This window comes from Girardinichthys multiradiatus, chromosome 11, assembly GCF_021462225.1.
Source record: "Girardinichthys multiradiatus isolate DD_20200921_A chromosome 11, DD_fGirMul_XY1, whole genome shotgun sequence".
NCBI classification, from domain to species: Eukaryota; Metazoa; Chordata; class Actinopteri; order Cyprinodontiformes; family Goodeidae; genus Girardinichthys; species Girardinichthys multiradiatus.
This window is the reverse complement of record NC_061804.1, coordinates 12,031,695-12,046,783: the sequence shown is the minus strand read 5'-3', so window position 1 is coordinate 12,046,783 and position 15,089 is coordinate 12,031,695. Positions and strand designations below refer to the sequence as shown.

Sequence of the window (15,089 nt, the reverse complement as noted above, 5' to 3'; positions counted from 1 at the left end):
TTTCAGTATAATTGGAGCTTTTAGCTGCACGCATACAGCTAATAGCACCATTACTGATGACTGTGCTCATGTTACTGGGAAGCATTTTTAATCAGTGAAATGTGATGTGCAAATACCTTTAACTAAGGTGGTCCGGCACGTTTAATTCATTCTAATAAACAGCCTATTATGGATCTGTTTACAAGCTGGCATAGATTGGGATGAGTAAATTCATTAGATTGTCCTAATATCAAAGAGTGTTGTAATGACACCGTCCAGTATATAAGGTCAGTGATTTCCTGTTTTTGCTGGTTAAACTGGGGTTTCAGAGCGTTCCACCAAGACCTGGAGTGTTTGCTGTAGTTATGTGAAAAATCAGAATCATAACGTTTGAGATGCTACAGCCTCAATCTTTCTCCTACACACTTCTGCACTCATTTGCAATAACCGTGTGTGATCCATTTAAGTGTTGTATAACAGTAAGGTAGGTCTGATTTTTAAAATAAAATCTTAGTTAAGTTGGTGGTTTTATGTGAATCCTTTAGGAGCCTCTTTAGCGCACATTCTGTGAAGTTTATTTTCTTCTCACCTTAAGAGAGAACTTTATCTACTTTATATTGATCTGCTAATTGGGATGTACTATGGAAATTTGCTTGGATCTATGGCTACGCACAATTTCATATGCCTGGATTTTTTTGTATGTAAGCAATTTTAAGGATTCCAATGTAGGGATTGTTTTCGTAGAAAATCTGCTCATGTCTTTGTATGTGAGACCTGAAATTCCCCTCAACCACGATGGCCACTGCTGAAGGAATAGCAGAAGAGGTTTGATTTTTCCTCCACTGTATTATGTTCAAAAATGTTCTAATATGGTAAAAATGTTATTAAAACTTGTGTGCTGTGGAAGGTCCTAAAATCCCATTTGTCCAGGTGGTCCCCTTGGCTGCTCAGTCAGTTCATCTTCCTGTTATTGTGCCTAATAGATGTGGTGCTGTACCCCCTCACATGTCCTGACAATAGCATTGACTTCTTCTGCTCTTTATAAGGAAACCAATGCCAAACACACTGATATTAGCTGATTGGTTAGTTGGGCTATCTGCCCAGGTAGAAGCTCCAGTCGACTGTTTAACAAACATGCTGCTGGTAGTTCACCAACTGTAGTTTTCATTGTTTCCTTAATAAGAGAGATTGGAGGTTCTCCTGTAGTTCTGTAGGTCTTTCCTGTAAGCAAGGGGAAAATGTAGGAGCCTTTATTCAGCCATCCGACCCACAGTGCACAGCAACAGGTACGGGAGGGGCAACACTGCATTATTCAATGGCCTACACAGATGGAGAAAACCATGGTTACTCCAGCACGTTCTCTGTCATCTCATTAAAGAGTTTAAACTAGCGATGTCCAAGTCCAGTCCTGGAGAGGTGCTGTCCTGCAGCTTTAAAATGAATTTCTTCTCCAACAATCAAAAGACTGAACTCCCTCATCAGCATTCAGTCATTCAGCACTGCAGAGGCCTGGTAACTATACATTAATTTGCTTCAGGACTGGAACTGGGCAGAATCCATAACATTTTACTTTCTTGTTATATTTTGATACCAGTACTAAAGACCTTAACAATCCAGTTTAAAACTGGTTCTTTGCTAATTTGTCTCTTATGTATAGATATAAGTTTTGGAGCACTTTTATGCCTGGATGATGCAGAGTTAAGTGGCTTAAAAGAACAACTGTTTTCTTTGAGAATGGTCAGAGCAGAGCAGCCAAAGTTAAAAAAGAGCATTGGGCCTGCAGCATTACCGATCAAGGCTACTTTCAAGGAAATATATTATTATAGCTTTTGACTTCAGTTGTGTTTGGGCTTTTAACCTAAAACCAGTTATATTCATTTCAATGCCTTCTTGTTTACTTTCTTGTTTTTATTTTACACATTTGGAACTTTTTACACTTTCATACGAGCCTAAAAAACAGGTAGCTAAGAAGTCTAACTGCCAAGTGCCGCTGAAAAATAGCTAATGTTAAGCCCTTTTTTTCTTTTTCAGGTGATAAACAAGCACATACTCACATCCAAACACCTGCATGTCGGAGATGACAATGTGCTGAGTTTGGGATGTTGTTTTGGAATTCCCTGACAGCGGTTGAACAGCACTCTCTGTCACCCCCGATGTGAGGAGGAAAAACCTACTGCAGGCTTCCCATCTGTTCAGCTCCACAGATATGGCAGTGGTCCATTTACACACACACACACACACACAAACCTCATTCATACAGTTGGTAACATTCAGACCTCAAAGCCTAATATGGAAGTTCAGTGTTTAGGGGTTGATTTAGACGTTTTTAAGCCATTTTTCTGCCTGAAATAAGAAACAGTAAAATAATTTAATTCAGTTTATCTGGAAAGCTCCAAAGTACAACAAATTTCATCTTAAGCTACTTTAAAAGGCCAACTGGTCCACTTCATATGCTGTTATTTAGAACCGGTTTGGTCCAAATTCATATAACTCTGGTAATTCCAATACAATTCAATTCAATTCAAAGATACTTTATTGATCGCCGAGGGGAAATTAGAATTCCAGTACAACCCATCCAAACATCATGACACAGACAAGGGGAGGACGGGTCACCGAGGCTTTGCTGCCCACTCACAGGCGCTGCTCTTGCTAGATGAGAAAAGAGACCACATTAGGTAAGTAGAGGGAAAAATACAATACAATACAATTCAATCACAGAGTCACGTTCTGATCCAAACCATGCAGTCTGATTTAATCAGTACAATCAGTCAGTTAATCATTTGGTGCCAGTTAGTAAGAGGTTATCTATCTAAGGAAGCTCAGCTGCATCGATCCCTTCGCAGCAATGCCTCACCCTAATGTGCAAGCATGTGGGGACAGTGGAAATTGATGTATCCAGATGTTCTGTAATCCATACACAGAAAGTAAGCTGGTCTTTTTATTTTAGTTTATATTAACATTACAAACAGGAAAAGCACATTTGATATGTTAGAGTAATTCTGTCAGATGTTTCTCTGTCTCTCTAAAACCAGCAAATCACACACACCAGATGAATCAAGCAGGTTTGATTAAGAGGACTTAGCTGCTATTTCGTATCTTAATTTGAAGCGGTCAGAGAACTCTTAAATATTATGAACTGTGTTTTTCATCTGAGGGTTAAGTTATCTAATTTCAACATCTGGTTACTTATGGATTTTAATAAAAACAAGAAGCCAGAATGCTATTGCTTTTGCTAGCAAGCTAACATGATGTCAAATGTACCCCAGCTAAAACGGGCTCATCATCCATTTAGCAATAGGAGGATTTGACTCAGTGCTGAAAGAACTGTAATGCAGGCTGATAATATCCCACTCCTATGCTAGCTTCTACAGAAACAGGAACAACAAGGGTAGATTTGGTTTCGTTTGTCATTGTTAACATATGTTTTAACAGAAAAATGCAACCCTCCTACATGACTTTTGTTAGACTCTGAACTTTATTTAGCAAACGGCCAGATAAACTGACACTAACACCTGAAATCTGCATCCCACAAACATAGCAAACACGCTATGAAAACTTTATTTATTGAATTGTACAACATGAGATGTATTATATTTAACACCATATTAAATGGAGATGTAGGCTTATAGAGAACACTCAACTGCACATTAATTATTATATAAATAGACACATATGCAGCCCATCATTAACAGTTCGTACCAAGAGGAGGAATTGTTCCTGTTGTTTGCTGAGTTTCAGTCATTTTAGTGATACAGAAATCAGTTTAAGGGACCTTCAGAGTTGTTTGTGGAGGCAAAGCCCTTCATAGGTAATGTCTGCCTGTCTTCTTGATAAATGTGCTTGGTTTATGCTGTTCAGTCACAGCAGACCTTTGAAATCTGCTCTGACAGCTGCACCACCACTGAGCAGAAATTTGGCATCTGTAATAGCAGATTCGATTTTCCCTCTAATGTGAGGAGCTGTAACATTGTTCTTTACAGTTTTACTTTAGGAATGAATACGATTATTTCAGTTTCAGGAGCTTCCTGTGGTGCTTCCATTCTCCTGGTTTTCATACATAACTCTCTAATACAGACAGGCAATGACGATCTGCACACAAAATATTTTCTCTTATGAAATATAAACCGCAAAAATAAGAAATGATGTCTGGGTCCATTTGTTTCTGTATCTTTGTATTAAACAGTAATCTGTACCAAATCCTTGACTTAATGACTATTTACATTTTTCAAATCAGTGTTGCTGCAGCTCTCCATGAAGCTGCTGATATTCTGAGCCGCCTGTTCTGCACTAAATCTGCTTGCAAACATTTATTTTATCGATCAACTCCTGAAATGTTTATTAGGGAGCCTAAAAGGTATTAGCAGATGGTTTAAACAAAGCCAAGTTGGCATTTTCCTTTATTTTCTGTCTAAACTGTTTATACCTTTGAGAACTAGAAATAATTTTAAGATTTTACATGGAAATACCGCAATACCTGCAGTGGCCTGAAAACTTTACACACTTCTGGTAAAATGCCAGGTGTTATAAAAACATGATAAATAATTTTAAAATATTTAGCAGATTTAATGTGACAGTTTTTCAGAATGCAGCAGCTCGGTTTTTAATTGGCACAATCAAGTGAAAATACATGAGCCCAGTTTTAGGCTCTCTGCTTCCATCATATCTGTCTGAGCTGATGCAGCTTTCTACTCCATTCAGGGCTTTAAGGTCCACAAACCAGCTGTTGTTAGAGTTTCCCAGATCCTGGCACATAAGTAGCTGACCGAGCTTCCTCCCTGGTCGGCCCAAGCCTGTAGAACAACTTGCACTCACTCATCTGAGCTACACAAACTGTTGATCACTGTACGCCTCTTTTAAAAACCCACCTCTACACTTTAGCTTTCAGTTGAACGGATTATTTTTGTTTTTAGTGCACTAATTGTCACACTTATTTAATATATTTTTGTTAATCTGTGTTTTTTTTTTTTTTTTTACTCTTTATGCTACTGACGATTTTTACTATTCTGGTTTTAAATGTGCTATAGAATCAAACTTTGACTTGACATAACTCCTAATGGTTGTACTGCATCTTACCTGTGAACGTCTCGGTCACTTACATCAGTGGACCAGATGTTCTTCGACATGGTGGTGGAGCTTTTGCAGCTGCAGTTTCTAACCTTTGGAATGCCTTGCCACCCCGATCATGCAGCCTCCTTCAATAGCTGATTTTAAATCTCCCTTGAAAACCTATTTTTTCTCTTTGGCCTTCAGCCCAGTGAGAGAAATCAACCACTGTTTTTAACTTACAGTGGGGAGAACAAGTAATAATAATAATAATAATAATAATCATCATCATCTTTATTGGTCATTGCACATGTACATTACAACGAAATTTGTCCTATGCATTTAACCCATCCCTTATAGGGAGCAGTTGATATACTGCCAATTCTGCAGGTTTTCCCATTATCAAAGCATGTAGAAGTCTTTAATTTTTATCATAGGAACTCTTCATCTGTGAGTGATGGAATCTAAAACAAAAATCCAGAAAATCACATTGTGTGATTTTTAAGTAATTCATTTGCATTTTATTTGCCAAATTTAGCATGAATGAATGAATGGACTTTTTTATTATCAGAAGTTCATTATTTTATTTAAACACCAAAATAAATTTTATTTCTCTTACGTTCGTTTTTAAATGAAGCTCTAAAATAAAGTCTTAAAATGTAATGACTGATAGAACTTACTTTATTTCTGTACTGAACCACACACACCTTGTTTATATCCACAGGTGTGCCTGAGACGTTAAGGTAACCTATCAGAAGCCTTTAAAGCTATTACATCATCATTTGTGCTTCCCCAGATCATTAAAGTGTATGTAAACGCTTTGTATATATAGCATAAAGTACATGTAAACAAAACCAAACCTTAGGTGGAATATTTTTGGAATATTTCTCTCTGTAAGGTTAAGAAGCATCATTAATTCAAAAAGTAAAATCAGTAGAATTTTCTTGCAAGATTCAAATCAAATGAATTTTTAATGAGAAATCTGTTCTCTGCTACCGTACAAAAGCATAACTTCATCCTGTGGTAAAAACAAACATTACCTGATCAGTTATTAAATCAACTAACAATTTCATGTTTTAAAATTGTTATAAAAAAGGTTTGTTTTCAATGAAAGAGACTTTCTTTACAACTGGTTTACATTTGTAAAACATTGTACATATTGAACCTGTTCAGTCAATGAAGGAACACTGAACATGAATCATCACTGCAGTTTGTTCAGTACTCAGCCAACATGCCTGTGTGGGATCCCCACTAGGTCCATTGTGGCAAAATGTTTGGCCCACCAAGGGCTGCCCCCAGTGGGACCTGGAACCATAATCCAAAGCCCAGGCTGGTCCCAAGTGGGAGCCCACCAAAAGGTGAGCAGATGATTAACTTTAGCTGCTTTCCCACCACTGTTCCCAGTAGAGACCAGCTTAGCTTAGCATAGAGAGAGCAGCTCAAACTTTGCTCACTGTTTAGGCAAGCCAGTTCAGCTGTCTGTGGCCCCATCTGTTGGGACCACCAGGAGTCCATATCTTTGGACTTTGGCTTATTTTTCTCTGTAGGTATGATGCTGTGTTAGTTTTACACCAGGTGTAATGGAACACAGACCTTCCAGAACTTTCCACTTTGTCTCCCATGGAGGCCATTTTTGCTCAGTATTCTTGTTAAACCATGACCTGAGGCAGTGAGGCCTTTGGAAATTTACATTTTGTTCTAGGTTCCTATGTGACCTCCTGAATGCGTCGATTATGCTTTCTTGTAATAGTTTTGGTAAACTGACTACTCCTGGAAAGGTTCTTCACATGTTTTCTCCATGTATGAATGATGGTTCTCTGGAGTCGTTTCCAAAGCCTTAAACATGGCTTTAGAAACGTTTCCAGATATACTGTATATCCATTACTCAGGTCTCATTTGCTCTTGAGTATCTTTATATCAGGGCATGATGTATTGCTTCTTAAAATATTGTAACCTACTTCATGTTGTCAGACAGGTTCTGCTTGAGTGATTCTTGAAGGTTTGTCAGTAATTAGGACTGCTTGTAAATACTTTGCACAGCTCTGTAGCTCAGAATCAGTGCCTTATAAAATTAATTGCTCTGAGAACCGTCTGGACAGAAAAAGAGAGCAGCAGTATCTGTAGTCCACAGAAAAGATCTTCAGGAAGTCTGAAGGATTATTGATTAAGAACATTTTAGTAGATGACAGAAAAGTCTGGCTGCTTGGAAGCATATTGTCTAGAATGAATGACTGAGTGAAGACATCTCCACAGTAGTATCTCTTATTTTCAGGTGTTTCTTTTTAGATCTGTGTCCTTGACTTATATGTTTGGATCTAATTCTCCTCATTCCTCGCTGTTACCTTTATGCATTCGGACTTCCTGTGTCTGCAGATGATTCAGTTTAGTTAAAATGAAAATATGTTCATTCTCTTCCGGCCTGATCCTGAATTTGTGTCCCCTGTTTCTGCTTTGAACAGCAGTTGTTCCTGCAGATTTTCTAACACGCCGACTGCTAAACATTTGGTGAACAGTCCCAATACACAATCAACTCCAGCTCTCTCACACATAATTACTCATTTTCAATAGTTTCTACACCTGCGGGGGAACAGCAAACCTTAAAATCAGCAGAACTGGAGCTGAGCACCGCTTCAGCACTTCCTGCGGTCACTGCCTTCCCCGTTTCACCCCAAGGACACCAAGACACTCTGCAAAAGAGTTTGATGTCATTTATTTTAAATTAAGCTAAAGATTCAGACCAAAACCTTCATCCTTATTACATCTCTGGAGAGAAACTGAAGCAGCAGGTCTGAACTGCTGGTGATTGACTGACAGTTTGAACTCATTACTTAAAGGAGAAGTGTCCATTTTTGGCAGCCAGTGTTTGTGTTTCCTTTGATTTCCCACTCTGAGAATTTTATGGGACTGTTTAATTAATGGCAGCACAGAGAAACATTGAATCTTTCTATAGCAGCCAAAACATCAGGAACATCTGGAGGATCACATACAATCTTGATGTAGTAAACACTTCTCCTCCAGAGGAACTGAACAACTATGCTCAGTTGGAGAACCAACCAAGGCCAGAAGTCCTGCCAGAAGAGGAGTGCTCCTCTCCTCCAGCATCACAGATAAACGTGTGGAAATACTTCAGCACATGAAACACAAGAAAGGCTGCTTTGACCGGAAAACATCCATCGCTGTATCAGCAAATGACCTCAGAGGCATCCCTAATAATTCTAGATGGACCCAGATATTTACATACACTACATGAACAAACACAGAACCTCGTTTTCCTCTCTGTCTGACAGAAATCTGACTAAATGTTTTAGATCAGCTGGAATTAACTATGTTATTTCTGTTTGCCAGAATAATGAGAAAGATTTTTCAAAGAATTTCGTGTTACTTTGGATCAAACACACTTTGAGAAAGTCCATATGATGATGTCATGGCTTTGTAGCCTGCTTTTTGACCACAACATCCGAGTTAAACTGAGGGGCATCTGTGGATGTATGTTAGAACAACACCTCAAACTCTGCTACCTTGTGTGGCATCATGGAAAACCTAAAATAAATCTGCGCAGATATCAGGAAGAGAACTGTGGACGTGCACAGATCTGGTTCATCCTTGGTCCGGTTTCCAGATACTTGAAGGTTCCACATTTATATGTTCAATAATCTGCATTAAACCTCTTCAAACATGAGTTTGTTAAAGTTTAGGTTGGATCAGGTGCAACCTGTACAAGGGTTTACAAATCACAGTCCATTAGTGTTTCTTCTCCAAATGCACAACCAAAGACTTAAGCTCTGGTCTTTGTTGCTGCGGGATTTTAACCTGCAGATCAATTACAAAGAAGGTAAGGGTCGTGTATTAGCTGACACTTACCTAGATCTCTGTAACATTCTCTTTGAGTTAAATATTTAGAAGTATGTTTAATTCTTAAATTCTCCACGCCGTTTTCCAGAGCTCCGCCGAGGGTTCTCCAGGCTTCAAAGCCCAAGACTTCAGAGTTCCATTATGGGCTTTCCAGGCATCGGGGTGGGCCTCTGGACAACTTTCTTCATGGGTTTTTGTCTCCCAAGCTCTGCCCAGAGTTCAAGTCACCCAAGTTTCATCCAGAGTCCAAGTCTCCTAACCCTTTTAATGGACTCTGCAAGTCTCATGGTCAGTCTCCAGACAAAGTTCTTCGTTGGTGCTTCCAGCTGCCTAGTTGGCCTCAAGATCTTTACGCCAATGTTGGCATCCTAGGTCGCCGTGACCACCCCGAAAGTTCATATTTTGTTTTGTTTTTTGGGGTCGTCTGGTATCCGCCCTTGTGGAAAAGGTTCTGTCAAAACTTGAGGATATTTGGGTTTTGTTTTTCTTTTGGGCTTTTTTCAACATCTCTTTATTACTGTTCAGGTCAAAAGATCATTATTGTTTCTATTCTCCAGGTTTTAGGTTTAGTTTTTTTATTTATTCTTGTATTCTGTTCATGGTTCATTTTTCATTTTCAGTTCTTTGTGTAAAACATTTCCTTTGGTTAGATCGTGTCCTTGTATTTCTGTTTTGTTTCCAGTGGTGTTTTGGTTCCAATCTGACCCTTTGCCACCATATCATTTTCATTTAGTCCACCTGCATTGTACCAATCAGTCTTCCCGTCTCACCTGTGTGTGGCACCATATATACTCTTCAGTTCTGTTTGCTCAGCTGATCCTAGACTGTTTTATTAATGCCATGTCTGCCCGTTTCATTGCCTGCTTCTGCCATATCATGTCTGGCTGTAAGTTTATTGTTTCATCAATTAAATCTTTCTACTCACCTTACTGCTTCTGACCGCCTGTCTGCAACTGGGTCCAGCTCCAGGAGCCCTTCCTGACACCCAGGGGGAATTATCTAACTGAGATGCAACAGAAAATAAGAGCTAATAAGGAAGACACCAAACAAAATGAACACCTCAAATAAATTTAAGAAAGCAAGACCTGAAGAACAAAATAAACAGCAAAGAAATGGTCAAAATACACAAAAGAAAATCAGAACTCAAACATCTCAGGATCGGCAGGAACTTCAAGTTAAAGCGATTTCTAGATTTTACAGCTTTGCCAGTTTTCAGGACTGGACATGAAACTGCACCAGTAAAAGGTGGTTGGTTACAGTTTATTTTTTAGAATTAACATGGGAGGGGGGGTAATAACTTTTTCACACACATCCAGGTTGGTTTGGAGCTTCATCATTTAAAAACCACTTTTTGTATTTACTCACGTTATTTTTTACTGAAAATAAAATTTGTCTGAAAACCTGAAAGATTTAAATTCAACAGCAAATGTAAGACCAGAAGAAATCTGTAAGGGGGTAAATACTTTTTCCCAGCCCTGTAGTCTGTGATGGTTCATACTGTTTCCGATCCGTACAGGATCTCTCAGTGGGTTTATGTCAGCAGTTTTGAAAGTTTGGGGTCCTGCTGGGGGACCCTCTGGCTGACGCCCCTCCTGGCCGAACTGGTCATGTAAAAAAGGCGCATGTGTGTTTGTGGCTCTGATGCCAGTTGGGCCGCATCCAGACGCACTGGCCGCCGCTGGCTGATGCCCGCCCCCTCTCCTCCTCCTCCTCATCATCATCCTCCTTGTCCTCTCCGCCTCGTCCCTCATCTTGGTGCTGTTGTGCGCAAAATCTCCAGCGCCGGACGGAGGGGACGCAGGACATAGGAGGGGAGAAAAGCCACCCAGAGCAGATATGGATGTTTAACCGGGGAAGAATTCTTTCAGAAGCTCTTTGATCATTTTTCTAAGATGTTGCTTTTGCCCCAGGAGGATGAGAATTAGACCTGCTCGATGTTTCTCTTCAGTTAACAACCGAAACAAAATGAGGATTTCTTCTCGCCTTTGGATCCTGTTGATGTTCTCGGGCTCATGGGGTCTGGCGATGGGAGCTTTCCCGAGCAGCGTCCAGATCGGTGAGTGATGGTTCTGATGTCAGCCCAAACAGCTCAGAGCATGCCGGTGACTGTGTGCATGGACGTCCAGCATGCAGCTGCCTCCCTGTCCGCTCATCTAACACCTCAGAGCTGCAGAGCACCCCTCCGTGCTCGGGTTGTTCTCTTTAACGCATGCAGCCAGGAGGGTTAATACGCTTTGTATCTGCGGGTTACACTGACTGTGGATCCCAGCGCACTCACACGCTGCCACTGCAGCAGATCACAGCAGTAGTGTGTGTGTGTGTTTGTGTGTGTGTTCTGCATGCAGGCTGCCTGTATTGACTGCTTTTAACACTCTGCGTCTAGAGTCCCAGCTGCCTTCTTTTGTAAAACCTCTCCATGATCCAGTTTAACCACTTTGCAGCTTCTGTCAAGGGAGGAATAAAGGTGACAGCTTTATGATTTTCATTAAAGAAGGGCAAACTGTAACCTCTAGCTGTTGATCACCACTAAAAGCAGTCCTTCCATCTCATTAAAACCATTTATCATGGCCAGAAACCTTTATTCCTCTGATAAAACCTGCACTTTGTACTGATTTACCCTCCACTGAACCCCTGCCTGTAGATTAGAGTGAGGCTGATGATTAATGACAAGCTGTTCAAATCATTCTCCTTGTCTTTCCATATTACTGTAGCATTCAATTCCCCACAGAGAGGCCAAAGTTCGGGGTTTGTTACAGAATATCACCTCTGCTGCTGTGAGGGGAATGAAGGGGACGAGAAATGCTTTGCTATCATGTTGAGCTTTTATGTAATGAGCATTTCTGAGTGTGAAGGGATGGGGCGGGGACTACTCTGCCATCGCTAATAAACTCTCCAGATATTTGCTTAAACCCACAATCAGAGCTTATTATCATTTGTTTAACAAAACTGCTGCCAGATATGGGAAATGCTGCTTATGCAATCCCCATGTCATCGTTCTGCCCAAATCGGGCCCAATCTGACCTGTAGGGGAGTACAGGTTTCTTCATGCCGCAGACTTTATTTTACATTTTATTGAAAGTCCATCAGCCTCCAGGGGAGGACAAACATGTCCCCCAATCAACAGTTTGGTCTCAAGTGATTTGTCCCAGTAAATTAGCACGTATTATTATCAGTGGAAATGTGATGTTTACTCATGCAGAAACAGACACACGAACAGAGCCGGCCATATTTCTTTGTATCCCTGGCAAACGTGAAAAATGAAGCCTTAACTTAGTTATTGTGGAAAATCCAACCTCGAATCTGAGTACGTTTAATCAGCCGAGAATAAAATATATATTTATAGCAGAATTATTTCCAGCCCTGCTGTTAACAGGAGACCACTTAGTTTTCTTCTCTAACATTAACAAGGTTGGAGCATAGTGAGATGTCTTCAACTAGTCCTGTTTGTACAATGTCACTAGATGGTCCAAAGTCTTGGTTCCTCTTTGATGAGGCTGTCTCTTCAGGTTGTCTACAGAATTTGGGTCGGGGGACCAGGATAACCATGGAACAAGGTTGATGTGACCCAGTGTTTTGGATCATTTTCCTGCTGAAAGACCCAATGAAAAACCTGTTTCATTCTGTTCTCTGGCAGAGGCCGCCAGATGGACAGTAGCTCTAAAATTTCCTGGTATTTCTAAGAATTCATGATGCCATCATCTTTAACAAGGTTCCCAGGGCTTTTAGAAGAAAAGCAGGCCCACAGCATCACAGATAATCCACCGTGCTTAACTGTATGATGTGATTTTTAGCTAATTTATCTCTGGTTTTACACCAAACCCACTAAGAGAGTTTGTTAGGCTGAAGCTAAGCCTTAAGCCTCTTTTCATCAGACAGCAACAGAGACGAGTCCCTCTCTGAGCCTCTTCAGGCTTTTTAGAAATCACCGGTCCAGTCAGCGAATCACAGAACCACAGGAGGCCCAAACTTACCAGCCACTTTAGTAGGTGCACCTTTTCAGAATCAGAATCAGAATCAGAATCAGAAAAGCTTTATTGCCAAGTACGTTTTTGGACATACAAGGAATTTGTTTTGGCGTAGTCGGTGCAATACAGTACAAATTAAACAGTATAAACATATCTACAATATAATATAAATATATGTGCACAGTTTTAAGTGAGTGAGAGTAAATATAGAGCACTATAAGATGCAAGAGCAATACAACAGTGCAGGTGATCATTGTGCAAGTAAAGCAGTGCAAGTAAAGCAGGAGTCCAAGCTGAGCGTTAATGTAACGCATAGAGTTACAGGTTACAGGTGTCCTGTCAGCAAAAAAAGGGGGGGTGTGGGGGAAAGGGACAGTGTCAGGGTGGTTTCCGGGCTTTGTTAACCAGGCTGGTGGCAGATGGGAAAAAACTGTTCTTGTGGCGTGAGGTTTTGGTCCGGATGGACCGCAGCTTCCTGCCAGAGGGGAGAGTCTCAAAGAGTCTGTGACCGGGGTGGGAGGGATCAGCCAGAATCTTCCCTGCCCGCTTCAGGGTCCTGGAGGTGTACAGTTCCTGGAGCGACAGTAGACTGCAGCCAATCACCTTCTCAGCAGACCGAATGACACGCTGCAGCCTGCCCTTATCCTTGGCTGTAGCAGCGGCGTACCAGATGGTGATGGAGGAGGTGAGGATGGACTCAATGATGGCTGTGTAGAAGTGCACCATCATAGTCTTTGGCAGGTTGAATTTCTTCAGCTGCCGCAGGAAGAACATCCTCTGCTGGGCTTTCTTGATGAGGGAGCTGATGTTTGGCTCCCACTTGAGATCCTGGGAGATGATGGTTCCCAGGAAGCGGAAAGATTCCACAGTGTCAATTGTGGAGTCACAGAGGGTGATGGGGGCAGGTGGGGCTGGGTTCTGCCTGAAGTCCACAACCATCTCCACTGTCTTTAGAGCGTTGAGCTCAAGGTTGTTCTGGCTGCACCAGTCCAACAGATGGTCCACCTCCCATCTGTACGCAGACTCATCACCATCAGAGATGAGTCCGATCAGGGTGGTGTCGTCCGCAAACTTCAGAAGCTTGACAGACTGGTGACTGGAGGTGCAGCTGTTGGTGTACAGGGAGAAGAGCAGAGGAGAGAGAACACAGCCTTGGGGGGAACCGGTGCTGATGGTCAGGGAGTCAGAGACGTGCTTCCCCAGCCTCACGCGCTGCTTCCTGTCAGACAGGAAGTCAGTGATCCACCTGCAGGTGGAGTCGGGCACACTCAGCTGGGAGAGCTTCTCCTGTAGCAGAACTGGGACGATGGTGTTGAAGGCAGAGCTGAAATCCACAAACAGGATCCTGGCGTAGGTTCCTGTGGAGTCCAGGTGCCGGAGGATGAAGTGAAGGGCTAGGTTGACTGCATCATCTACAGACCTGTTGGCTCTGTAGGCAAACTGCAGGGGGTCCAGGAGGGGGTCGGTGATGTCTTTTAGGTGTGAGAGCACAAGGCGCTCAAAGGACTTCATCACCACAGAGGTCAGGGCGACGGGTCTGAAGTCATTAAGCCCTGTGGTCCTTGGCTTCTTGGGAACAGGGACGATGGTGGAGGACTTGAAGCAGGCTGGCACATGACATGTCTCCAGTGAGGTGTTAAAAATGTCTGTGAAGACTGGAGACAGCTGATCAGCGCAGTGCTTCAGGCTGGCTGGTGAGACAGCTTTCCGGGGGTTCTGTCTCCTGAAGAGTTTGTTGACGTCCCTCTCCTGGATGGAAAGAGCCGTCCTCGGCGTGGGTAGGGGGCTGGTGGGGGGGAACTTCAGGGTGGGGGTTGGAGGTGCCAAGGCCCCTCTTGAGGTTGGAGAGATGGGGGTGGTGGATTGTGGCTGCAGCTGTTGGGGGGCGTCGTGGGAGATGGTTGCAGGACTGTCCCTTTGTCTTTCAAAGCGGCAGTAGAACTCGTTCAGGTCGTTGGCGAGGCGTCGGTCGTTGATGGAGTGGGGGGCTTTCGGCTTGTAGTTGGTGATTTGCTTGAGCCCTTTCCAGACAGACGCAGAGTCGTTGGCTGAGAACTGGTTTTGGAGCTTCTCAGAGTACAGTCGTTTGGCCTCTTTCACTGCCTTGCCAAACTTGTACTTTGCCTCTCTGTATATGTCTTTGTCCCCACTCCTGAAGGCCTTTTCCTTATCCAGTCTTAACCTTCTGAGTTTAGCTGTGAACCAGGGTTTGTCGTTGTTGTAACTCACCCTGGTGTCTGATGGTACACA

At 42.1% G+C, this 15,089-nt stretch overlaps 1 protein-coding gene and 1 long non-coding RNA gene across 4 annotated transcripts in view; one reads left to right on the top strand and one right to left on the bottom strand.

Annotated features, from left to right (window-relative positions):
* Positions 1 to 2,495: 2,495 nt before the first annotated feature.
* On the bottom strand, positions 2,496 to 10,469 carry LOC124876163. The gene is made up of 4 exons (XR_007040236.1): positions 10,338 to 10,469; positions 9,800 to 9,877; positions 7,619 to 7,709; positions 2,496 to 2,628 (listed from the first exon to the last, which is right to left on the bottom strand). It is a non-coding gene; the product is annotated as an uncharacterized LOC124876163 (long non-coding RNA).
* A 166-nt stretch (positions 10,470 to 10,635) lies between these two features.
* The window catches only part of gria4b (glutamate receptor, ionotropic, AMPA 4b), a 161,439-nt gene continuing 156,985 nt past the window's right edge, over positions 10,636 to 15,089 (top strand). Inside the window, exon 1 of one of the 3 annotated variants that reach the window (XM_047378713.1) lies at positions 10,636 to 10,930. In XM_047378713.1, the coding sequence (XP_047234669.1) occupies positions 10,789 to 10,930 (142 nt within the window). In that variant the 5' untranslated portion in view covers positions 10,636 to 10,788. The remainder of the gene's footprint in view (positions 10,931 to 15,089) is intronic. The other 2 variants (XM_047378712.1, XM_047378711.1) reach the window with 2 other exon arrangements.